The following is a 27943-nucleotide window of genomic DNA, read 5'->3' on the forward strand; positions in this document are numbered from 1 at the left end:
CTATACCTGATCTTTAATCACTGGATCTCTTATTTCAAAAGCAAGCATCTCCAAGGATTCAAGTAATTCAGCCAATTCTTATTAGGAAATGAAGATATTTAGGATAAAATATTATGCTTATCTCTTTAGCTAATCTGTAAGGCTGAGTCCATATACTCTGCCTCAAAAGAAACAGCCTATTGTTAACTATTACTTTGTTATATTGGCTGCAAAGCTGTCATTCTTGCATAATGTCTATGGATTGCACAATGCTAGTCTGAATCCATAACCTGCCTCAAAAAAAAAAAAAAAAAAAAAACATGTATCCATTGTCAACTGTTGCACTGGTATATAAACTGAAATAAAATAGAACAAACTTGTGAACTACTCTGGTCATGGTGGCCATACTAAACACAAAAGAAAGAAATTTAAGGAAATGAAAATTTATTATTATTGTCCAAAATGCCAATTATCTTAAATGGCAATGAGGATTTTTTGGCACTGCAACCAAACAGTTCCACTCTGAACCACAAAAAACATGCACTCCTCCAAACTTCATTACTGGGAATAAGTACTGAGGCAGGTAGCATTCTTTGGGCATTAGGCCTGAATATTATGTGGCACAAGTTATCACTTAATAAGATTTCTCTCCATTGTTCCAGAGCATATGAATGGCGAGAAATAAACCATTCAGAATGATATTTTGTGTTCGTTGGTGTTATAGGGCTTGTGAGCTTCAGCTCTCTCATGAGAAACGAGTCTATGAAATTCCCTAAGAATCATTTTTGGACAGTCCTAATGATATTTGGAGTTTCTATGTCAGATTTCATAGGGATGTCTTTGGGGCTGATATTACCACCGTCTCAGGATTAATGGTTTAACTTGGGGGTGCCACAACTCAAATTCTACAGTGAGCCAAACCTGTCCTTGAGGTTGGCCCCTGTAGGTTATGGCTAACTTCAAGGATGCTAATTCAGGAACACCAGAGTAAGCACTATTTTATAACTTAGAATGCCTAATTGTTTACTCAACTTGCATACATTTACTATTTCAAATTTTGTTCATTGATCTTTTAATTTTAAAAGTAGAAAGCCAGTTCTACAAACTTACAAAAAATTATAGCAGAAGCAGTGGGCTGCACTAAACATGCTGACAGGCCATGTGTGACTTGCATCCTGTATGCCATGCATTCCTGGTTTACCCGTCTTATCACAGGTTGTTCGGCTCGAACAACCTGTGTAGCATGCACAGATTAATTACAAACATGGTTACTAACAATCATACCTTTTGAAACTGTAAGCTCTTACCATGACCCATACTTGCTGCTACTGATACTCTGGTGTTTCCTGCATACTTTTTTTTTTTATCTGTTCATTCTTTGCATATTCCTGGCTCATTATCTTTAGAGGGCCTCTGAATATTTTAGAGAAGTTAGTGTATGTTTTTTCTGAAATAAAAGCTTGATTCAAAATTGGAAGACATGAAAGAGTGCACACTACTCTGCATGAATGTGATGCTGCTCTTCAGAGAAATAGGCTAAATAGTAGCAAACTACAAACAATGCTATACCTGCAAAATCAGGATAATACCTGGATAAATAAACAAAACTGAAATAAAGTTTGAATAAGGTAGAGCAACATAAAAATAAGAAAAGGGAACTTATCTCTAGGTATCATCCTCATTTTTCAAATACAACATTCTTTGTAGTTTGCTACTATTAATAAGCAGTCGGTAGCCGAGTGGGCAGGAGCGGGAGTGCAGTAGCACACGCTCTTTGAGTAGACCGGGGTTCAAGCCCCTGACTGCTGAATACAGTCGATCTGCCAACCCACACTGGACCAGAGTGGCAGATTATGGTCTATTTCCCTCAGCATGAATTGTTGAGGAGGCTTCCATCCTGCAGTGGGTTGATAATGGCTGCACTTTACTTTTTTTATCCACTGTTCAAATAAAAATTTTGCATCAAATTCATAGAACAGTGTGCTTTTTTTCATACCTACCAAAATCATAATATCTGCATGCAGTGGTGCACTATGGCCATAGATGCTGATGCGCCAAATAAATTCCCAATTAACCAACCTGCATGCAGAAGACTACCCTGGTGCAGCATAAGCCTCAGGCTTCTTTGCACCATATAGCTAATAATAATAACAATAATAAATATGTGTTACAGATAAGAATGTTATAGATATGTTATGTGCAATTACTTACTGGTAATTGTTAAAAAAAATTAGAAACTAACCTGTCCTTCTCAATTACCTGTTTGATCATTATCTCCTTCCAGTAATGCTATCTGAGTACTGCTTTCTGTAAGGCATACTTGGCTTGATTCCAATTCACATTTAACTTCTTGAAGCCAAAATTTCATCTTTTCCAATTCTTGCAGTGTAGTATGGGTGATTGTAGTAACAGGATCTACTTGTTCCATTAATTCCAACTTTTCTTCCATAAAGTTTAATCTAAAACAATTAAGAGAAATCAGGACATATAAAATAGGTACCAGTTAATGTGATCATTGGTTATTAGAATCGGCTGCTTTACAGAATCAAATTTCAAAATATCAGTTCAAGTCATTAAAACACACTACACTGTCATCCTTTATTAAAATTGATATTTAAATTAATTAAATGATAATTAAAATTGATTAATTTGATAGGTGGAACAGGACCAGGGTATGTCTGCCAGGGGCAAAGGTTGATGACATTGTAGAGCGAATATCATCTTTTAAGGGCACAAAAGGTGATATAGTTGTACACGTTGGCACTAATAATATTAAGAGTAGGAGACCGGCAGAATTACTTAACAAGTACAGGTCACTGTTGAACAAAAGCCGAGAATTAGGGTTGAATTTGAAAGTGTCTGCAATTCTGCCCAGACACGATAGGAGGGAGTATATGATGAGAGCCTTGTCGATCAATTCGGCCCTGTAAAGATTGTGCAAGGCTCAGGGGGTAGAATTTTTTTCAGCCTGGACTGTACTTGTTAACAGGAGAGATTGCTTCTACAGGGATGGGATACACTTAAATAGAAAGGGTGCAAGAATATTTGCTGATGCTATCGAGGCAGTGTTAGGTAGGTCGGAAAACTGCTAGCTTGGGGGGAGACAAAGACCAATAGATTGACAGTAGTCACTGGCAGAGGTGAAAGAGATTCTTGCACTGCTTCTATTAGAATGAGCAAAAGCCTGAAAAACAAGATGCATGATATTTCAGAGACTGCTGGGAGCCATTGCGGTACAAGTAAACACATGGGTTGTGTTAGGGTAGCTAAGAATAGAAACAGGTGCAGGTATACTTGCGTGTACACCAATGCTAAGAGTTTAGTAAATAAATTTGATGAATTTGAGGTATTGCTCAAAACATCAAAGGCAGATATTGTTGGGATATCAGACGTGGTGTAACACAGATATAAGGGATGCAGAACTGCAATTTGGGGAGTACAACGTCTACAGAAAGGATAGACAGGATAGGAAGGGGGGAGGGGTTATGCTATTAGTTAAGAAACACATAAAAACCAAGGAAGTGAAGCCAGTCGACATCGCTGGACAGTGCAGTGTTGAGTCAGTTTGGTGTGACATAAGCATTGGGAGATCAAAATTGAGAGTAGGAGTGTGCTATAGGCCTAATGACTCTGATGAGTATAATAAGAAACTGTACAGGGAAATAGAGTGGGCCAGTAAATCAGAGAGTCTTATAATGGGGGATTTTAATTTCCCAGATATTGACTGGAATTTGTGGGTTGGTCACTCACACACTAGCAAGGCTTTTGTGGATTTATTGGATGATTGTTTTCTACATCAGCATGTTCGGGAGGCAACTAGAGGGAGTAATACTCTGGATTTGATTATCAGCAGTGATTCTTCATGCATTAAGAATCTGCAGATAAATGAACCACTAGGTGGCAGTGATCACAGTGTGCTGAAGTGGGATTTACTCAAAGAGGTAACTACCATTAGGGGTAAAGGGAAGGGTTATTGCTTCCGTAAAGGCAACTACGATGGACTGAGACAGTATTTAAATTCTATACAGTGGGACCAACTGATGATGTTACCAACAGCAAATTCAAAATGGGAATAATTCAAAGAACTTCTCTTGGAAGCTACTAGGCTTTACATACCAACTAAGAAATATTGTTCAAGGTTTAGGCCAAAATGGATATCAGATGAACTAATGAGGCATATGGAAGAGAAGAAAAATGCATGGGATACTTACAAATTAACACATGACACAGAAGCCTATGATAGATACAAGTTGATATGCAACCAAGTTACAAAGGAGGTTAGGCAGGCGAAGGCATATTACGAGAAATCCTTGGCAAGGGATGCAAAGAAAAACAGCAAAGAGTTCTTTACTTATGTAAACTCTAGAAGGAAGGGGATGAATCAGATTGGTCCACTTGATATTGATGGGTCAACTGTTGATGATCCTGCTCAGGTAGCTAACAAACTAAATGAATATTTTGCATCGACATTCACACATGAGGAGTTATTCAGCGAGGGGAATGCCAGAGGTGTATTCAACTCTAGTAGTAAGCTACAGAATCTTGAAATAACTGGGAGTAAAGTGGAGGAGAAACTGTTGAAGATAAACAGAAGAAAGGCACCCGGAGTGGATGGGATCTATCCAGTTATATTAAAGGAGGCAGCAAAGGAAGGAAGCAAACCCTTAGCCATAATTTTGAGAGCTTCCTTGGACTCAGGGGAGGTACCCATAGACTGGAAATGTGTAAATGTGACCCCAATTCACAAAGGAGGATCAAAGGCTGACACAAGTAATTACAGACCCGTGAGCTTAACTTCTGTTCCAGGAAAATTAATGGAGGCACTGGTTAAAGAAGCACTGCAGGATCATTTAGACAAGACTTCAGTTATAGCTCGGACACAGCATGGTTTTGTTAAGGGGAAGTCTTGCCTGACCAATTTGATTGGATACTATGATGCAGTCACAAAAGAACTGGATGCAGGGAATAGCTTTGATATTATATACTTGGACCTTAGAAAGGCTTTTGATACTGTTGCACATGGAAGACTGCTACACAAATTGGAGCAGTGTGACATTGGAGGCAAATTGGTGCTGTGGATAAAGGGGTGGTTGAGGGGGAGAAGACAGAGAGTGGTAATCAATGGACACTGCTCATCGGGGACTAATGTTATTAGTGGAGTCCCTCAGGGCTCAGTGTTGGGTCCATTATTGTTTTCTGTATTTATAAATGATATTGAAGATGGTATATCAAGCTTAATGTCCAAGTTTGCAGACGATACAAAGGTTGGCAGGGTTGTCAAGGACACTACTGACACTATGCTACTGCAACAGGATCTGGAAAGGTTGAGCAGATGGGCTGAGAGGTGGCAAATGAAGTTTAACATTGACAAATGTAAAGTGCTACACATGAGAAACAGCAACCCCAGAGCAACGTATCAACTCTGCGGTACTACACTGACAGTGGTAGAGAATGAAAGGGACTTGGGGGTGGTTGTGCAGGCAGATATGAAGTTCTCTGAGCAGTGCAGACGGGCTGCAAGAGTAGCTCATGGAGTATTGTCAATGATATACAGGAATTTTTCCAGCAGGGATAAGGAAGTGATTATTCCCTTGTATAAGGCAACGGTCAGGCCACACCTAGAGTACTGTATACAGGTCTGGAGGCCTCATTTCAAGAAGGATGTAGAGCTGCTGGAACGAGTACAGAGAAGGGCAACAAGATTAGTGAATGGAACAAAGGGGTGCTCTTACGAAGAAAGGCTTAAGTTTTGCAAATTATAGTGTCTGGAGACTAGGCACCAGCGAGGTGATCTGATAGAGGTGTATAAAGCTTTGAATGGTTTGAGCATGCTCAATGCTGATGGGATTCTTCCTCTAGCTCAGAAGAATCACCTGAGAGGGCATAAATTCAAATTGAGGAAAGACAGATGTAGGATACACGTGCGGAAATTTGCCTTTAGCCAGCGGGTGGTTGGTTGGTGGAACAGACTTCCATCCCTTGTAGTGGAGGTTGATAGCCTAAATAAGTTTAAGGCTCAGCTAGACAGGTATTTTGAACGAACAGAGGGGTGAAGTGGCAGTGGTTTTTTTTTTTTTTTTTTTTTTTGCTGATGCTGCATAAGCTTGCTTTCTTGCATCGAATGCCTCCTGGAATTCTGTGGGATTTTACATTATTATGGTGAAATGTATTTACCCTTCATTGAAATCTTCAATCATGTAACTAAACCATAAAGAAATTTTCAGAATCTTCTCTTCAATGTCAGCAGGGTTGTTAATGACACTAATGACAGTATGCTGCTGCAAAAGGATCTAGAAAAGTTGAGCAGATGGGCTGAGAGGTGGCAACTGCAGTTGAACATTGACAAATGTAAAGTACTGCATATGGGAAGCAGTAATCCCAGAGTACCGAATCAACTGTGTGGTGCTACATTGACAGTAGTAGAGAGTGAAAAGGACCTGGGGGTAATTGTGCAGGCAGATATGAAGTTTTCTGAGCAGTGCAGACGGTCTGCAAGAGTAGCACGTCTTGTCAATGATATACAGAAATTTTTCTAGCAGGGATAGGGAGGTGATTATTCCCTTGTATAAGGCAATGGTCAGGCCCCACCTTGAGTACTGTATACAGGTTTCGAGGCCTCATTTCAAGAAGGATGTAGAGCTGCTGGAACGAGTACAGAGAAGGGCAACAAGGTTAGTGAACGGAACGAAGGGTTGCTCTTATGAAGAAAGGCTTAAGTTTTGCAAATTACAGTGTCTGGAGACTAGGCACCGGCGAGGTGATCTGATAGAGGTGTATAAAGCCTTGAATGGGTTGAGCATGCTCAATGCTGATGGAATTCTTCCTCTTGCTCAGAATAATCGCCTGACAGGGCATAAATTCAAATTGAGGAAAGACAGTTGTAGGATAGATGTGTGGAAGTTTGCCTTTAGCCAGTGGGAGGTTGATTGCTGGAACAGACTTCCATCTGTTGTTGTAGAAGTTGATAGCTTAAACAGATTCAAGGCAGAGCTAGATAAACATTTGGAGCGAGTGGATGGGTGAAATGAGAAGGGTGTGTGTGCGTGTTTTTTTTTTTTTTTTGGCTGATGCTATATAAGTTTGCTTTCTTGCATCATGTGCCCTTGCTAATGCTGTTGAAATTCATTGTTATAGCTGTATACAGGTCTGGAGGCCTCATTTTAGGAAGGATGTAGAGTTGCTAGAACGAGCACAGAGAAGGGCAACAGGAAGCTAACAAGACTGGTGAGAGAACCAAAGGGGTGCACTTACGAAGAAAGGCTTAAGTTCTGCAAGTTGCAGCATCTGGAGATAAGGCACCTGCAAGGTGATCTTATAGAGGTGCATAAGGCCTTGAATGGTTTGAGCAGGCTCAATGCTGACGGGATACTTCCACTTGCTCAGATTAAGAACCCGAGGAGGCATAGATTCAAAGGCAGTTGTAGAATAGATGTGTGGAAGTTTGCCTTTAGATAGCGGGTAGTTGATTGCTGGAACAGACTTCCATCTGTTGTTGTAGGAGTTAATAGCTTAAATAAATTTAAGGCTGAACTAGACAAACATTTGGAGTGACCAGATGGGTGAAATGGGAAGGGTGTTTTTTTTTTTTTTTTTTTGTTCGATGCTGTATAGACTTGCATCATATGCCTTAACTAATACTAATGCTAATGTAAACTTCCTAAATGTTTTACCATTCAGTAACTCACTTGTGTGTGTGTGTGTCATGTTTGTTACTTATCTTTTTTACTGTTTTAAAATTTACAACCCAAAGAAATGTCAGTGAACAGAAAGAGAGTGGATCTGAGTGTAAAAAATAAGTTACAATTTACAGAAACATATGATGAATTAAACTTAAGCAATATGTCTCAAAGGAAAGCAGCAATAAAACTGGGATTGTTTATTATTAAAATTATTAAAATTTTAGTAAATAAATTTGATGAATTTGAGGTATTGCTCAAAACATCAAAGGCAGATATTGTTGGGATTTCAGAAACGTGGTGTCACACAGATATAAGGAATGCAGAACTGGAATTTGGAGAGTACAATGTCTACAGAAAGGATAGACAGGATAGGAAGGGAGGAGGGGTTATGCTATTAGTTAAGAAATACATAAAATCCAAGGAAGTGAAGCCAGTCGACATCGCTGGAGAGTGCAGTGTCGCGTCAGTTTGGTGTGACATAAGCATTGGGAGATCAAAATTGAGAGTAGGAGTGTGCTATAGGCCTAATAACTCTGATGAGTATAACAAGAAACTGTACAGGGAAATAGAGTGGGCCAGTAAATCAGAGAGTCTTATAATGGGGGATTTTAATTTCCCAGATATTGACTGGAATTTGGGGGCTGGTCACTCACACACTAGGAAGGCTTTTCTGGATTTATTGGATGATTGTTTTCTACATCAGCATGTTCGGGAGGCAACTAGAGGGAGTAATAATCTTGATTTGATTATCAGTAGTGATTCTTCATGCATTAAGAATCTGCAGATAAATGAACCACTAGGTGGCAGTGATCACAGTGTGTTGAAGTGGGATTTACTCAAGGAGGTAACTACCATTAGGGGTAAAGGGAAGGGTTATTGCTTTCGTAAAAGTGACTACGATGGACTGAGACAGTATTTAAATTCTATACAGTGGGACCAACTGATGATGTTACCAACAGCAAATTCAAAATGGGAAGCATTCAAAGAACTTATCTTGGAAGCTACTAGGCTTTACATACCAACTAAGAAATACTGTTCAAGGTTTAGGCCTAAATGGATGTCAGATGAACTAATGAGACATATGGCAGAGAAGAAAAATGCATGGGATACATACAAATTAACACGTGACACAGAAGCCTATGACAGATACAAGTTGATCTGTAACCAAGTTACAAAGGAGGTTAGGCAGGCGAAGGCAAATTACGAGATATCTTTGGCAAGGGATGCAAAGAAAAACAGCAAAGAGTTCTTTACTTATGTAAACTCTAGAAGGAAGGGGATGAATCAGATTGGTCCACTGGATATCGATGGGTCAACTGTTGATGATCCTGCTCAGGTAGCTAACAAACTAAATGAATATTTTGCATCGACATTCACACATGAGGAGTTATTCAGCGAGAGGAATGCTAGAGGTGTATTCAACTCTGGCAGTAAGCTAGAGAATCTTGTAATCTCTGAGAGTAAAGTGGAGGAGAAATTGTTGAAGATAAACACAAGAAAGGCACCCGGAGTGGATGGGATCTATCCAGTTATATTAAAGGAGGCAGCAAAGGAAGTAAGCAAAAAACCCTTAGCCATAATTATGAGAGCTTCTTTGAACTCAGGGGAGGTACCCATAGACTGGAGATGTGCAAATGTGACCCCAATTCACAAAGGAGAATCAAAGGCTGACATAAGTAATTATAGACCTGTGAGTTTAACTTCTGTTCCCAGAAAATTAATGGAGGCACTGGTTAAAGAAGCACTGCAGGATCATCTAGACAAGACTTCAGTTATAGCTCGGACACAGCATGGTTTTGTTAAGGGGAAGTCTTGCCTGACCAATTTGATTGGATACCATGATGCAGTCACAAAAGAACTGGATTCAGGGAATAACTTTGATATTATATACTTGGACCTTAGAAAGGCTTTTGATACTGTTGCACATGGAAGACTGCTGCACAAATTGGAGCAGTGTGGCATTGGAGGCAAATTGCTGCTATGGATAAAGGGGTGGTTGAGGGGGAGAAGACAGAGAGTGGTAATCAATGGACACTGCTCATCGTGGACTAATGTTATTAGTGGAGTCCCTCAGGGTTCAGTATTGGGTCCATTATTGTTTTCTGTATTTATAAATGATATTGATGATGGTATATCAAGCTTAATGTCCAAGTTTGCAGACGATACGAAGGTTGGCAGGGTTGTCAAGGACACTACTGACACTATGATGCTGCAACAGTATCTGGAAAGGTTGAGCAGATGGGCTGAGAGGTGGCAAATGAAGTTTAACATTGACAAATGTAAAGTACTACATATGGGAAACAGCAACCCCAGAGCAACGTATCAACTCTGTGGTACTACACCGACAGTGGTAGAGAATGAAAAGGACCTGGGGGTGGTTGTGCAGGCAGATATGAAGTTCTCTGAGCAGTGCAGACAGGCTGCAAGAGTAGCTCATGGTGTATTGTCAATGATATATAGGAATTTTTCTAGCAGGGTTAAGGAGGTGATTATTCCCTTGTATAAGGCAATGGTCAGACCACACCTAGAGTACTGTATACAGGCCTGGAGGCCTCATTTCAAGAAGGATGTAGAGCTGCTGGAACGAGTACAGAGAAGGGCAACAAGAGTAGTGAATGGAACAAATGGGTGCTCTTACGAAGAAAGGCTTAAGTTTTGCAAATTACAGTGTCTGGAGACTAGGCACCAGCGAGGTGATCTGATAGAGGTGTATAAAGCCATGAATGGTTTGAGCATGCTCAATGCTGATGGGATTCTCCCTCTTGCTCAGAATAATCACCTGAGAGGGCATAAATTCAAATTGAGGAAAGACAGATGTAGGATAGACGTGCAGAAATTTGCCTTTAGCCAGCGGGTGGTTGGTTGGTGGAACAGACTTCCATCCCTTGTAGTGGAAGTTGATAGCCTAAATAAGTTTAAGGCTCAGCTGGACAGGTATTTCGAACGAACAGAGGGGTGAAGTGGAAGTGGTTATTTATTTATTATTATTATTTTTTTAATTTTATTTTTTATTTTATTTTATTTATTATTTTTTTTTTTTTGGCTGATGCTGCATAAGCTTGCTTTCTTGCATCAAATGCCTCTACTAATGCTAATGCTAAAATCACATCACACATTAAACACTAATGTGATTAATGAAACCAATAAAAGGAAGCATGAAGGGAAATGCCTTACAATAGATGAAGCTCTGTTCATTGGGTTCAAACAGGCCAGTTCAGTGAACCAATCAATCGTAGCATTCTTCTTCAAAAACCTAACAATTTTGCTGAAAAGCTACACGAAGAGTTTAAGTAATGGATGGAGGGCTGACAAGATGGAAGGAGAGGCATGGTATTGTTACAAAAACTTCATGGAGAAAAATGGTGGTTCTGCAGCTGAGAACCGGTTGAAAACTTCTTGGCAAACAGTGTCAAGAACTTATACTCTTGAAGACATTTTTAACACAGATGAAAGTGAGTTGTACCACAGGGCTTACCCCTGACCACTGCATGCTTTTTAAAAATATCATCCAAGTTTGCATATCATACAAGTTTCTTGCGACAACCAACGAACCTAAGGGGGCATAAATTCAAATTAAGAAAAGACAGATGTAGAATAGATGTGCGGAAATTTGCCTTTAGCCAGCGGGTGGTTAATTGCTGGAACAAACTTCCATCTGTCGTTGTGGAAGTTGATAGGTTGAATAAATTTAAGGAGGAACTGGACAGGCATTTGGAGGGAATGGTGTGATTTTTTTTTTTTTTTTTTTTGGCTGATGGTGCATAAGCTCATACACTTGCTTTCTTGCATCACATGCCACTACTACTACTAACTGGTTAAAATAAATAAACATATACATAAGATAAAACAGAGATAAAATAAGATAAAAGCGTCAAAATACAATAAGATAAAAGTGTTAAAATACAATAAGATAAAAGTGTTAAAATATAATATAATAAAAGCGCTTTTATTATATTATATTTTAATACTTTTATCTTATTGTATTTTAACACTTTTATCTTATTGTATTTTGACGCTTTTATCTTATTGTATTTTATCTCTGTTTTATCTTATGTATATATCATTTATTTATTTTAATAAATTTATTTTAACCAGTTAGTCGGTTGTCGCAAGAAACTTGGATGAAGAAATTTAGTGTTGGAATGGCCAATGTTTACAGTGATTTTCAGAGTGACCAGCTAAATACATGCAACAGGGAATGCAACACCATGCATAGATTAGTAAGGATACTAGTCATAACAATGTCTTTCTTACAATCCAAATCGTTACATAAATTTGGATCACCGATGAAGCAGTAAAACAATGTCAACTGTTAAATAAAAGAATATGATATTAGTTGAGTGATGGAACAAAGTAAATATCAATAATGCCACAATTACCTGCATTTTATTCCCACTCCATGTTGTGCAATATAAAAATCATAATTAACACACACAATAGGATACATAATGGGATAATAGAATATATTTGTTGTGTAGGTGACAAAAAGATTAAGAGAGGCTATAACCACTCTTGATGAGCCATTTGTCAGGTAATAATTCCTAGCAACATTTGGAACCAAATAAGTTATGACGGTCTATGAGAAATGAAGTGAATAAAGAGCAGATTTATCAATTGTTCAATAAAAATAATTACCTCATTAATGCAGCTCGAAGATGCAGAGAAAGGCTGTGGACTGCGATATTAACTTCATGCAGAAGAGACCGACAGATAATGGGCTGCTGTTTAGGAACAGTATCCAAGTCACCTTCAACAGCTTCAAGGCTTCGATAATAATGATATAATTCTTCCAACACTTCCAGTGTTTCTTTACATAATGGTAAGAGGATATTTATGGCAATGCTTGTTTGCTGAATAACCTGTGCTACTGCAAATTACAAAATGAATATCATAACAGAAGACATCATTTAGATACTTGCTTAGAAAAAAAAAAGTTTAAAAACATTTCACTTTATTCAACATTTGCTTTTTTTTGCTTTTAAAATTAGTTTAATAATCCAAGTATAATTTGTAATAAAATTTGATTGAGTATTCTCTGATGATTAAAATAAAAAATCAAAATAACACAATCCTGAATTTATTAAAAGAGGAACGAAACATTTTTATCCATCTATTTCTAGTAGAAATTATGTACAGATGAAGTCAGACATTTTGTGATACATTCCTACTACATCAATGATTACTTTATGCTGCCATTACTTTATTTAAATAGCAACAACAGCAGATGATGGGATAGGAACATATAAGAAACATCTGATTTCCATCTGTATATAATTTCCAACTGGAAATTATTTTTGTTTGTTTATTTTTTTAGTATACAATATATGCAAAAAAAAAGAAAAGCTTTTGGCAACTGTTCACTTTAGTAGCACCAACATTTCTCTGCAGTATTAAATTTCAAAAACCTGATAAGGTCCCAATGAACAAAAATAAAAGTTTTTTTGTTGTTAGGGGAGCTAGGTCTCTTACTTAAGGCCAGCTCATTCAAACATGAAATGAAAATAGTCCATAAAAGGCTCAATCCATCCTTGATGGGAAAGCTTCCTTAACTTCAATTTGCCACAGAATTGAACTGTGGCCATTTACACTCAATGTGAGAGAAGATACATGCATTTCGAGTGAGAGGTATATAGTTAGCAATCAAAAGAATTATGCTTTCCCCAGTGAAACTAGGTTCATTTAGCATTTACAATAACAATTAGGAAATTACAGGGTCATTTGATAAAAATGACTGTGAACAAACTCAGACCTTCATGTTGGTATAGTGGTTCAATCACTTAGTATCAATTTGTAAAGGTCTGAGGTTTGTCTGTCTTAGATTGGAGGAATTTCTGAGTCTTCCTGCTGGTCTCCAGCAGAGATGTCATGCTTGTCCCCATCAGTTAGTGACTCTGGGTTTCCTCTGCCAACAGGCTTTGAACACAAGTAGCTGCAGGTACCTATATACACAGATGTGTAAGGCAAATGAAAACCACCACAGTAGTCTGTAGTGAAACCTTCAGGCAGAAATACATACAAAAAATAAGAACAATGAATAAACACAGTTTACTGATTGTCAACTTTAATTTTATAGAGCAAATTAAAGAAATAATTTTCAAAAAATTTGTAATGTTTCGATAATGCATGTCAAACTTCTATCAAGAAAAGAATAAGCCAAAAATACTTAAAAACCAAAAAGTTTTATAAAGTAACACTGTGTTTTTAGCGAGAGGTATAGTTAAAAATCAAATTAAACTAAAATTCAAGCATTAAACTAAATATTTTATAGTTAACTGTTCAATTTCTTTGAGTGATCAATTATAATTACTGCTACTTTTAATTCAGTAATAAAATAGTTTTGCAAAGTTGGTTGTATTCAATGATATTCAAATGTTAAGAGTTAGTATACTAGGATTACAAGATTAACATTCTTTTAATACAATACATATGCAAGGCAATAATTTTATTGTTACCCAATAGAATACCAGGATCAGAGTATGCTTACTAGAGTAAAATCACAATATCTATACAGCCTCGTATTACCACCCTATAGGCAGATGGTGATATGTTAAGCATCGAGAGTAACTAAGGCTATGAGGCATCAGTGTAAGAGCATGTAATAGTAAGAGTTAAGGTCTGTAAAGCATGTATTATCCAGCCAATCTCTCTGTAATCTGACAAAAAAACAAAGTTTTCAGGAGATAAAACCATGTAACCTTAGGCTATACTGTGAAAAAAAAAAAAAGTTGATAAAAGTATGAATGATAATTTTTTTGGCAAATACAGAAAAAGTCTGCTTCCTCGCATCATTTAGCCATTCTAATTAATACTAACAACCAAATCTAAATGCTGAAATGGACTTTCTACATAACTGACTTAAAAAAAAAAAAAAAAAAAAAAAGTTTTATTGTTGGCATTTTATTGTAGCGTAAAGTGTGTTTGGGGTCAAACGGCACCAGGGGTTGCCCCCATCTCTGCATAGTTTACATTGTCGTGTGATACAGTACGCTGTAAAGGCCAGAGATTTAAAAGTGTATGGATATTGTACATGTGTAGTGTTGTGTACTGTTGTTCATTTGGTCATTTAGCTGATGGACCCCTGCTGAGGCCCAACGTTGCCCCCACTTTCGCCCTGTGGAGGCAGACCAGGAAACCCAGTGGTTTTAGTTTTACTCTGGCAGGTCCTGCCACCTAATTTCCTGAAATTTCAGTGGCTAAGACCAAAAAATAAAATAATTTAATTAGTTTTATTTCAATTGCAAAGGGTGATGTCACTTGAATAGGAAAGGCCTAGAATATGGGCAAAAGTTAATTTGAATGTGTTTATTGTTGGTGTGCGATTTGCAGGACTACAATAATTAGAATTACAGAAATCAGAGGATGTCCTAGGTAACAATATGCAGTATTTATAACAAGTAGCTAGAACAGTGCGTCCAATTCCAGATAGAGTAACTGTAATAGAGGATATTACAGAAGGGGAATGACAGAGCTTTATATAGGACTGTTAAGTAAAATTTCCAATCTATTGCTGATTGATAGCAGTTAATACTTTTGACTTAAGAACTGGAATCAACTTGGAGTCAAATGATGTGCAGGAAACTGCTAAATCTACGATTTAGCAGCTGCTACTATATGAAATGAATCATTTCAGCCAAAAAAACCAAAAACACTAGTAGTACTTAATTCAATATAATTGAACTAAGGACCAAAAACAGGTAATGTATTACATTTTTTTGTGGATATGACAGGTTAGTGAGGAAGCCAAGAGACAATGGAGCCATCATTTATTGTCCCTACCATACAGGCTGAAAAGAGGTAGAATAATTGCACAGGGAATGTTCTCATAGCATACACTGAGTCCACCAATATATCTAAAAGGACAACAAAAGGCTGATGAATACTTATCACACAGATCCTGAACAGAACGATTACTTTCAAGATGATAAATAGGATAAAAAAGTTCCAAGATTGAATTTGTTAAAAATATCTCAACATTGTATAAGAAATACTTTTATTTTGTAACATATAATATCTAGAATTTTTAACAGTAAGTGGCATTTTAGTATATATGCCTAAAGGTTTATTTTTAATGTTGCTGATGCAGGTAATTTCATTTTGATCATTTCTTAGAATGTAATTTTGTGCAAAAAAATTTATTTTTACTGAAAAAATCAGTCTCAGAGATTGTAAAAATGATTGGTAAAGCATAACAATCATTTCTACTTTATCAAGAGATAAGACAGAATATCTGATGGTACAAGAGCTTTGAAGATGGATATGATATAATTGAAAATGACATATAGTGTATGAGACCTTGTACATAAAAAAAAAAAAAAGATGAAATAGCCCCCATTAAGAACTGAAGAAAACCTCTCAATTGGAATATGTACAGTAATTTCCAATTGATCATATCTGATATTTTAAACATGAAAAGATAGTGCAAGTTCTTTGTTCCCAAATTTTTAAGAGCAGATCAGATGGATATAATAGAAAATTTAAGCTTTCAAAAATAAGTGGTTGAAATTTGTGATTGTGTTCCAGGCTATCTGTATCTTTTTTAGAAAACCTTGAATACAACAGTGAGGAGATGAACCACAGCATTTATCTTTATGACTTGCAGAATAAAAGATCAGTCCTCTGAATGGAAGGTTCCTCTACTCTGAAAATAAAAATTCAGATTGATAAGTTTAAAGGTTATTTTCCTTTAGACTTGTTCTGACTATAAAGGCATTATTCATTATAAAGTTATACCAGTTATATATTGTACTGTTAATAAGACTATGTGCTTAGAACATTAACCATTTGAGAGAGGTGATCAGAAGGAACAAACAAAGACTTGATTTGTGAGCAAAGAAAAATTGGAAATAACTCTATGACAATGTTTTTGTTAATCATGCAACTATGATTTTCAGACACTCTGTAACTGCTTTTTGACATCCTCCTTATTTATCTGACTTCATGGAATATGTCTGTGGCAAGTGTGGCCACAAGTTTAGAGGGAAGAACAATATAAAAGTTAACTCTTATTTTTTTCCCAAACTAAAACACTCAATATTATATAGGTAGGGAATAGCTAGAGAGCTGCTTAAAGGGATAAAAATTTTCTGGTGAAGCACAAGTTATGGCAGCTTTAAAAAAATGCAATCAACGAACTATCTAAAAAAGGATTTCTAAGAAGCTTTTTTTTTTTTTTTGCAACATAACAACAGATAAAATGTATAAATAGCCAAGGTCATTATTTTTAAAATTGTAATGTGCAATTATCTGTAAATATTATATTTGTTTAAATAAAAATTCAGTCATGAATTTTATGATCCTTCCCTCTGCATACAAGGACCTATCAAAAATTTCTGCAACCAGTGTATTTATGGGGCTAGCCACAGTCCAGCAGTGGGCAGTGTGTGTATCCATAAATAAAGTTGTGATCTCATGCCTATACAAAATATGTTTTTTTTTAAATATTCAAGCATTGTGAACTGAGAGTCATAAATGAAGTGGCAACACTGGTGTGTGTTGGTATCCTCATACTTGCAATCCCATTGTGGCCCCTGCAATCAGTTTGTGATATGCATTGCTACAAGAATGTGTGTAAGTCTTGTGTCATGGTTCAAAATCGCAGAGGGTGTGTGCGTGTGTGTGTGTGTGTGTTAAGTAAAGAAATACTGAAAACAGTATTTGGGAAGGAAGCATCAAGCTGGGCAGCAACATTCCAAATTTGGATTTCACAGTTTAAAATAGCTGAAGAAAACCAAGGAAGCTGCAGCTAAATGTCACGTTGGGCAAAGTAGTAGATTTAGTAGTGGGCCTTCTTGATTAATTAATCGAGAGGACCTGCTAGTTCAACATACATACCTTTCAGATGGCAATCTATTGAAGAAGGTAATTTATCAAGAGTTTCCTTCTAACTGAATCATATTATGATGCAGTTAGGAAACACAATGCTGGAAACATTGGGAAAATGGCTCTCTTCATCATGATAATATATGCACCCCTCCATACTGCCTGTCTGTAGCCAAATATCTGGTGAAACATATTACTGTCTACCACATTTGCTCACCTTATGCCTTGATTTATTCCTCACCCCAAGGTTTCTTCAGAAAGCTCTTAGACTTAAAGGAACATTTGGCAATTATTGAAAACTTGATGAGAATACTAAAACTATTTCAAGAGAAGAGTTCCATATTATTTATATGTTTTATGAAACCATATTATTTTTATTATTTGCTTCTGGAAAACTAAATACATGTTAATAATTCTGGCAACATCAATATTTCAGCAGTTCATTGCTTATTTCAAGCAGGGAAGGTAGATGGTCTTGCTTTCATAGTTTCTTGTTGTTAGAAGTTTTGTGTTCACTTTCAACATTGTGTAACATGGGAAACAAAAGGTCAAAGTGGGCAAATACTCACCATGACTATAACCTTCTAATATAAAAGACTACTTATGATGTTATTTAACAATAAAGATTTATGTGCTCAAAGCCAATGGTGATCATCTGATCTTTCAAAAGGTCACAATATAAATCACATATACAAAACTTTAAGACTAAAATTTGAAGCTGAAAATTCAATGTTTATAATATTTATTATGTGATTCTACACATTAAATTTTCACCTTGAAAATTTTTCAGTATTAAAATAAATTATTAGCTCAAATGAAATTTACCTAAAGTACTGTTCCTTTTGTGGGAGAGTCTGTATACCACACTAAGGCCAAGTCTCCTGAATAGTTCTGATTGTTGCATTTCCATTAATTGAATTACTGACTACAGGGTAAAAGAATTTCCTTATAAAATAATATGAATAAAAAATAACTAAATAATTATGAAGTATAGTAAACCATTCATATTATAAGGGATTACAATAAGTTAAATTGCATTTGAGCCTTGGAGAAAAGGAGGAAATAGGGAAAGAGAACTTTATTCAACGTCATGTACTGTGATACTTATTCCTCTTTCCCCCCTCTCTCTCTCTCTAGATATATATATAGAACTGAACATAACCCTTTTGAATGTCACAAGGTGGTGGTAGACATTTTTTAGTTGCCACTGGGGGCACCAGAGGCTTGGATCCCGTCAGGAGTTGTAGAACAGCACTGCCCAAACACAGACCACTGATCATGGCAGGTCACAGTTTTAGCCAATTTAAATAATCAAATCTATTTACTTAAAATATCTTGATTAAATAATTAAATATTAATAAACATATCTTAAGTTGTTGTTATTTGGTTTTTAGGAGCATTAGCAACTAAGGCCATATTGCTCCAGGGATATGCGGCGGTCATTCCCTTACCTTTCTGCATCCTCCGTATTTGGTAGTCACGGACTCGAACCCCGGTCTAATCAAGAAGCATGTGCTACGCACTGCTGCTCCTGTCCACCTAGCTATGGAGGCATATCTTAAGTAAATAGATTTGATGAAGGCAATTTAACTTGTCTGTTTTTAGGGAGTTAACTAATGCATTTCCCCCTATAGCAAATTGAGTATTCTTGGTATATAAAAAAGTAGAGTACAGTTTAATGTTGTTTTTGGTTGGGTAGCATGTGCATTGTGCATGGGAAATGCTAGTATATTAACAAATTGATATTATGGGAAAAAGGTCTAAAAGATATTTCTTGGCTAGATGCCTAACAGTATGAAGGAGTTTACTTATGCATGGGTAATGTACACATCATTTCTACTACCAGGGTAATTTTAATGCATTAAAACTACCTTGGTAGTAGAAATGATGTGTGTGCATTACCTGTTCATAAGTAAACTCCTTCATGGGAGAAAGGTGTTTACTTAACTTGAAAAAATTTTTATCTAATTGATACAAATATAAAGCTATGATTTTATAAACCTCAAAAGAGTAGAGAAATTGGATCATTCAAGTCTTCAAAATCTGACTGATAACACAATACAATTTAATTACTAAATGGATAAAGATGTCAAAAAGTGGCAAATCTGTAGTTATAAATTTTTAAAAATAAGGAGCCCAAAATTAAAGTGAATAAGTCAATTGTATATTTTTTAATAAAATAAGATAATACTATATTTAACAATGTTAATTATATATGACAATAGTAATATTTTATAACTAACGTTAACCAAACTTATTGACTGAATAGTTTACTGGCAATGTGTAGCCACTTGTATTATTGCCACACATTGTAAAAAAGAACTACAAACAGTCTAAACCGTGAATATAAAATTTATAAGAGCCAGTTAGAACTGTATGAAAATTATCTATGGATAATATATAATCCTCTTGCTCAGACAACATGAGAGGGCATAAATTTAAATTGAGGAAAAATGGTTGAAGAACAGATGTTTGGAAATGTGCTTTTAGCCAGCAGGTAGTTGATTGTTGGAACCTACTTCCATCTGCTGTTACAGAAGTGTGTAATTAGAGGAATTTGAGGAAGACAAATTATTAGAGGGGTTGAACAGATGACATGAGAAGTTTATTGTTTTCTTGATGCTGTATAATCTTCATTTCTTGCATCATTTAAAAAAAAAAACAAAAAAAACCCCACATTTGTCAAATTTTAAAAATGATGCTTGCAACAGAAAAGCTGAGAATTACAATGAGTTTATGTAAAAATGTCACTAAATTAGCATTACACCTGCTATTCTACGATAGGCTTATTCTCTTACTAGCTATTAACATCATTAAAAAAGTCCTTACTGTTCTTATTTCTACAATAACTTATCCTGCATATACACATATTCACAGCAAACCCAATAACAAAAAGACTGCCTTGGCAATCAAGGCCTTGTATACTGTTATCCAGAGCACTGTGTCATTACAAAGAATTTCTACAAGCCTATTGCCATTAAGATGCTTGCTATGATCAAATTTGATTCAGATCATCATGGTTTTTTTTTTTTTTTTTTTGTTAGTTGTTGGCGCATCGGCTTCTGTGGCCATAATGGACCTCCCAAAGTTTTTGCATTTTCTACTCTGATCCAAGTCCGCAGTGGGATACAAACCCGTGACCTTTGGGTTGCCAGGCAAGCACTTTACCCACCCGGCCAGCCCGGTCGGCGTCATCATGGTTCATGTGTTCACATAGCAATATGATACAGAAATAACAACTATGAATCATAGTATAACTGTGATTCAGACTTTAAAACTTTAGAAGCATTATGCCTAAACGTTTTTCATCTTCAGTGCTCACAAATGTTTTGCTTATAAGCTGACATATTAATAAATTAGATTTGAATTTCTAGGTAGGTTTACTTTAATTTTTGGAATTGATGACAAAGCAGCCAAGAACATAAGGCATCACTATATAAAGTCTACAAATTTTGGGTATTTTTAGTTGGTGTTGCCTGTTTTGTTGGATGAAAAACTGTCTGAATTTCAGAGGGAAAAACCATGTAACCTCATCTGAGACTGCCTCACTCGGCTACATTGCGAAAAAACTCAATTTCCATCTCAGGCTTCTGCACTTAAAATATTTATAAGCTTTCTCCAATAATAAAAGAATTCACAGAACATTCCCTTCTTTTTGTCATCAGAAAATAGGAGTGCAATGGAATAACAAACCACTTTCCTATCTTTTTGTTAGGATGTTTGTTTCAAACACTAATTTAGTCAGAAAATAATTGCCATTGCCACATTCATATTTTGTTAAGAAGAAATCGATATCCAAATTTTGAAAACATTGCTATCTCTTCTTAATATGATATTCAATGGGCAGTTATGAACTGATGTCATACTCACCTGGATTGCTACATTTGGTAGACACATCTGTATCTATTGACATTATTAGAGGTTTTCTTTACCAGTGTGCTGAGAGAAAGAGCGGCCTGGATTTTCATCTGCCATAATATGTTTACTAGTGCTAGATAGCTCCTGTCATTCACTACTAAACTGATAAGGATGGAAAAATTTTAAAAGGGATGATTTTAAAATGATTTCAAACTGATCTCTTTAAAATGATTCAACACATCATCTTTTTTTTCTTGATTCTTTAAATTTTTGCTATCCTCTTCTGAGTATGAATCAAATCACAAAAAATATTTTCATGCAAACACAGATGAGAGAGTGAACTAAAATACTTTAATTCAATAAATCAAACATTTCTAAAATCAACTCAACAATTCAATAAAGTCCAGTGAACAGATTAAGGAAAACAATAGTGACTTTTTGTGAATATAGGTACCAACCATGACAATGTAGAATATGATAAAATACTTAAAACATCTCAAAATAGCTAATAAAAGAAACAAAATATTCTGGTGATCAAGGTGGTAATTAGGATTACCATCCAAAATGCAAACTGATCAATCCAGGTGAAAAATGGAAACTTTGTGAAATGGACTGCTAACATAACATGTATTATATATATATATATACAGGGTGTCTCAAAAATATTGGTACAAACATTTAGGGGAGGTAGGTAACATCTAAAGGAATGTGAATCGCATAGGAACCCATAACCGGAAACGTCACTGTAAGTCGGTACACGGTGCTATTCATCAGTTCGCGAGAGGGAAAATTTCTGGTTTACTCATTCAAGCAGTAGTCACCGCACAAAGAGCATGCATTGATATACAAACTGTGAGCTGGCAGACATGCACCTAGTGTATAGATTAGCAGAGGGCCCACACGATGTGCGCCCCCATGCGGCACAACATCGCTTCGCAATAAATGTGTGGACAGGTATGGTCGGTGACTGCTTGGTCGGCCCATACCTGTTACCATCCCGCATGAACTTCACTAAATATCAGATCTTTCTTGAACAAGTTCTAGCAGGGTTACTTGATGATGTTCCAGCAAATGTGAGACACAATATTTGGTTTCAACATGACGGGGCGCTTGCCCATTATGGAAGGTGTGTTCGTGACCATTTGAACAGGAGTTTTGGGCGACGACAGATTGGCCGTGGTGGACCCGTTGCCTGGCCCCACGCTCACCTGATTTATCGAGCCTTGATTTCTTTCTGTGGGGGGCCTCAAATCCATCGTGTATGAATTGCCTGTGGAGATGGAAATGGATCTCGTGGCGAGACTCGTCTGCGCTGCTGCTACTGTCAAAGAAACTCCAAGTGTGTTCGACCGGGTCCGCCAATCCATGCTGCATTGGTGTCACACATGCATCGCATCTCATGGTGGAACCTTTGAGCATCTGTTGTAACATCATGAAATGCATCCATCTCGTATTCCATTGTTAATATTGTCAAATAAATGTTTACCACTAATTACTGTCTTGTATCATTTCTGCTTCTTGTGCCTCTGCTACTACTTTCCTGTGACGTTTCCAGTTATGGGTTCCTATGCAATTCACATTCCTTTAGATGTTACCTGCCTCCCCTAAATGTTTGTACCAATATTTTTGAGACGCCCTGTGTATATATATATATTTTTTTATTTTTATTTTTTTTTTATTGCCAATCAATTATAATCTATATCTGGGCTATAGGGTGTCAGAATGATGATTAAAAATGAAAGTTTATTATGAAGCTCAAATTCTGCCTTTCTTCCAAAGAAACATGATGGCAATCAAAGAAAAGCTTGGCTAAAAGTTATAAGTAAGAAAGTATGTAATGTCATTTCAGCAAAACAGTTGACCTTAATAAATGACATTACTTATTTGGCAACCTAACAGTAATTATACATAATTAATAACATGTATACAGAATGAAAAAAATGAAGGACTACAATATTATCAGATATCAGATTAACATGTAAGCTTATTAACTTTAGCTTAGATTAACCTTAAGCTTATTAACTTTAGTTTAGATTAACCTTAAGCTTATTAGCTTAGAAGTTAATCTGGCAGTGATTGCCAACATCTATTTTTAAGAAATGGAGAATTTTTTTCCCTTTCATGATAGTGAACACTATTTGATAATCAAGGAGGAAATTACATTTGAAAATTTCTACATAAACTGAATAATGAAAGGACACATTTTTTTAAAAAACTTTTAGTTTAACAGACTTTACAACTGATATTGTTGTTGTGGTCTTCGGCACAAATACATTTACAGTGAAACTTCCCTTTAACGGACAGCCATGGGGAACGAGAATGTGTCCGTTAGAGAGAAGTGTCCGTTAACAAGAAGTCTGAGGGAGAAAAAAAAAAGAAAGAAAGAAAAATCGTTAAACGTTTAATGTAAAATTAAATTAAAATATATACAGATTTTGAACAATATTTTTGTAAATAATATACATACAATTGTGCTATGCATATTATGACTTTATCTTAAGAAAAATACATACAGTAATCACTTATTTTCTTCTGCACCTTCTTCCGGCTGATAATTTTGTTTTCAACATTTGTTTGGAGTGAAGAAACCATCGAAAGTCCTTCAGTATCTTCTTCAGCGGTGAAAAACATTTTTAAACGATTGATTTGTACGAGTGCTTCTATTTTCATCGGTGGTTCTTCGTTAATATGTTCTTCGACAGAATGACCTCCTTCCATTTCTTCATCCTCATGAGGAACGTCTTGAAAAATATCGATAATGCCGTTGATATCTAGAGCACCATCTTCTGTAGTGAGGTTCGAGTCTATATCTTTGTAGCCAGGGTCACTTGTAACGGAAGTATCGTACATTATCAATAGATGTTGAAGTTCTTGTTCTTCTTGGTGCTCCACATTGCTGTTCACAACTTCAATTTTTGCATTTGAAAAGCTAGACTTCACAAAACAGTTCACGACAGTTTGTTTTCTAATTGCATTTACTGAAGAGGAAATCCATTGAATCGCATCTAAGATGCTGAGTTTCTTTGCAAGGTCACTCGCACATGTTACATCGTTCATGTTTGCAATGAGATGTCTTAAAACACGTTTTCTGTAGTGAAGTTTAAAATTTTTTATTATCCCTTGATCCAAGGGCTGACACTCTGCAGATGTGTTTGGAGGCAGAAAAATGATTTGAATGTTGGACAATTCAATGTGCAGGTGAGATGCAGCATTATCCATGAAAAGAATAATTTTTCTGTTTTGATGAATCATGTTTTGGTTAAAGTGACTTATCCATTTGCTCATGATATCTCGTGTCATCCACACTTTTTTTATTAGACTTCCAGTCAACATCCAAAAGATTCAACTTTATGCCCTTGAAACAACAAGGATTTTGTGGTTTTGCTATAACAAGAGGTTGTTCAAAGTCTCTCAGCATATTTGTACACAATAGTTTTTTTTTTTTTTTTTTTTTTTTGATTTGGTAGTTGTTGGCGCATCGGCTTCTGTGGCCATATTGCACCTCCAAAGGTTTTTGCAGTACAGTGATCCAAGCCCGAGGCGGGAATCGAACCCGCGACCTTTGGGTTGCCGGGCAGGTACTTTACCCACTCGGCTAGCCCGGTCGGCCGTACACAATAGTACAATCAAGTGTTCCTTAGAAATTTTTCTGCCCTGGCACTTTTCGTTTTTTAGACTCATTGTTTTTTCAGAAAGAGCTTTAAAAAACAACCCTGTTTCATGACAGTTGTAAATATCCTTAGCTTCAAAATCACGACATAAATCTTCCAATTTGACGGTCCACTCTGTTACAACCCCAGTATCAACAGATCCACCTTCACCACTTACAGTTTTCCAAGAAATTTTATGTCGAGTTTTGAACTTGTCTAGCCATCCCACAGAAGCTTTGAACTCATTTACTCCCATAGATTTTGCAACCTCCAAAGCCTTTTCCCTAATAATAGGTCCATTAATTGGGAATTTTTTTAGCACATGCACGACAAAACCACTCATACGTAACATTGTCAATTTGAAGTCCAACAGTTTTCGGGAATGATTTTTGAACCTGATCATTTCTGTGTTGCCAAAACTGTTTGAGCAGTTCATGTTTTTTCTTTAGGATGTCGCTTACCTGCGTCTTCCCGATTTTGAATTTTGCAGCGAGATTGCGAACACTATTTTTTTGCCGATCATATGCATTAATGAGTATGATCGGCATTAAATGTTTACGAGAAGACATTGTGCACTTCACACGACACTGGACAAAACTGAAAACTGAAACTCAAAAGACGAAAGGCCGAAAGTTTTACACGTGCCTTAAAATTCTCGAAAAAGGGTTTAGAACCATGACGTAAACCTTGATAAAATTCAGAGAATCAGAAATAGAAAATAAACACAATTGAGGCAATACGGGGAAGAAACGTTCCTAGAAAAAGGGCAGTGAGCTCGCCCGCTGTCCGTTATGGGGAGATCAAATTAAGTGCTAATTTAAACGAAACAGTGCAGATTGCCTGTCCGCGTCCGTTACAGAGAATGTCCGCTAGACAGAAGCTGAAAACACGTTAAAACCAATAGAGGAGAGTTGGGGAATTTGAAAATGTCCGTTGTAGAGAGGTGTCCGTTAGAAGAAGTTTCACTGTATATCAAAATTAAACCAAATAATCTATGAGTATATAAAATTAATATACAAAAGATGAACAAAATAAGTGCAAAATCTGGAGGATAACACTATTATGCCAAAAACAAAGAGGAGTATCGGTTTTATTTTATTTTTTTCCATACACTTTATCATCATAAGGCACACACACAGAGGTAGTTGTAAAAAGAACTTTTAATTTAAAAATCTAATATACAGCCAGATTACCTCTGACCTTTACGACAGCCTCAACCCTGTTAGATATACCTTTTACAATTTCTCAAAGGTATTCACCAGAATTTCCTCCATTCTTCTTGCAAAGCAGCTGCAAGAGCCAGGCTATAAGAAGGTTGCTTTGGCACTGTATAATCCAGTGTCCCAATCTGCCTCACAGTTTTCACTGGAGGTTATAGTCCAGGCTCTGATTCAGCCAATCAAACTTTTTGATGTCAATGACCAATCTCGTATGACCCCTGCTATATGACGTGGAGTGTTGTCATGCTAATACATACTAACAGGGTCTGTTTAAACATGCCCATTAGAATGAAACATCTTATTTAGTTTAGTTTCATTCCAATGGAGAACACTAAACAAAACAATTTCTCATTGATGACAGTGATATTGTGCTTAGGCCAACCTAACCTGAATGAACCCAAGGCCATACTGATGGTTGATGTACTGATAAATGTTCATGTGGTCTCTTGGACCTGATCCATAATGTTTTCTGCAGAAAACATGTGTGAGACATGAACTACCCTCTTTATGGTTCATCAAATATGTCTTTCGAGTTTGTGAGACTCCAGAGCTATCCTCCACTGAGGTATCACCTTCAATCTTGAATCATGAATATCTACCACAGTGGATTTTGGAAAGTTCAGACAAGTCACAGTTATAGTTATCGTGACTTGTCTGAGCATTATTAGCATTAGCATTATTAGAGGCATTTGATGCAAGAAAGCAAGCTTATGCAACATCAGCCAAAAAAAAATTTTTAAAAAAATAATAAATAAATAAATAAAAAATAACCACTTCCACTTCACCCCTCTGTTCGTTCGAAATACCTGTCCAGCTGAGCCTTAAACTTATTTAGACTATCAACTTCCACAAAGTTGATAGCCTAAATAAAGCCTTATTAAAATGCATGAAACGGTTACTGATGCAGCAGCCAACCACCAATCCACACTGAAAGTCTAAGTTCTAATTCATGGTCCATACTGCTGTATAATGTACTGCTGTTGCACAGGCAGATACACAAGAATTTATGCTGCTCTGTCTAAGTCAATAAACATGCACAAAAGAATATTTATATATTTGTGAGGGATGCATGAATCCTTCTGATCGTATAGTGTATATTACCATATTCTACTTCATACAAGAATGGCCAAGCATTTGGAAGAGTAATGGGGATGCTTATGCAGTTTTCATTTAGTTGCACAATTTATTTTGTGTGTCAGTGAATATAGCATTTATAACATGTGACTCATTTACTTACTCCTTGTATATAATTCTCAAATTTCAATCCATGTGTGGAACAATAAAATTAACCATTTCACTAATGCATATTATTTTTCTACTATTCACTAAGAAATTTAGAATGTTTGTGTGTGTTTATCCTCACCTTAATGGCAGAAAGAGAGAAATTTTCTGAAATTTCTACTAGTCTTTTGCTCTCTTCTTCTGAATCAATATCTAAAGCAAGAAGAGGACCAAACTCTTTCAAGCTAAGGGTGGCTATATAATGAGAATGGACATCCAAATCTTTCTGAATGGGAATTGTAAGTTCACTTTTCAGTAAAGGAAAATAAAATGACATATTGAAACATACATATACTTATAAAAATATGATGAGAAACGTTTCTCATTTTCTCATCTTTGAGATATTTATCTGTAATGGCTCAGATACGAAAGTTTTTTTAAACAGAGCAACCAATTTATAACATGTAAATACTGTACAGTATAAAAAAAAAAAAGAAAGAAAATGATAAACAGAGCA

General features: G+C 36.3%; 1 protein-coding gene across 1 annotated transcript; it reads right to left on the minus strand.

Moving 5' to 3' along the window:
* LOC150086765 (vezatin-like) lies at positions 1–27763 on the minus strand. Its single transcript, XM_090372250.1, has 5 exons — positions 27569–27763; positions 18303–18402; positions 12294–12525; positions 2239–2438; positions 1–77 (listed from the first exon to the last, which is right to left on the minus strand). Exons 1-5 carry the CDS (start codon positions 27761–27763, stop codon positions 1–3), a joined length of 804 nt encoding a protein of 267 aa, XP_090228376.1.
* Between the last annotated feature and the right edge of the window lie 180 nt (positions 27764–27943).

Source organism: Mastigoproctus giganteus, chromosome 4, assembly GCF_048544385.1.
Source record: "Mastigoproctus giganteus isolate SK-2022 chromosome 4, ASM4854438v1, whole genome shotgun sequence".
Taxonomy (NCBI): domain Eukaryota; kingdom Metazoa; phylum Arthropoda; class Arachnida; order Uropygi; family Thelyphonidae; genus Mastigoproctus; species Mastigoproctus giganteus.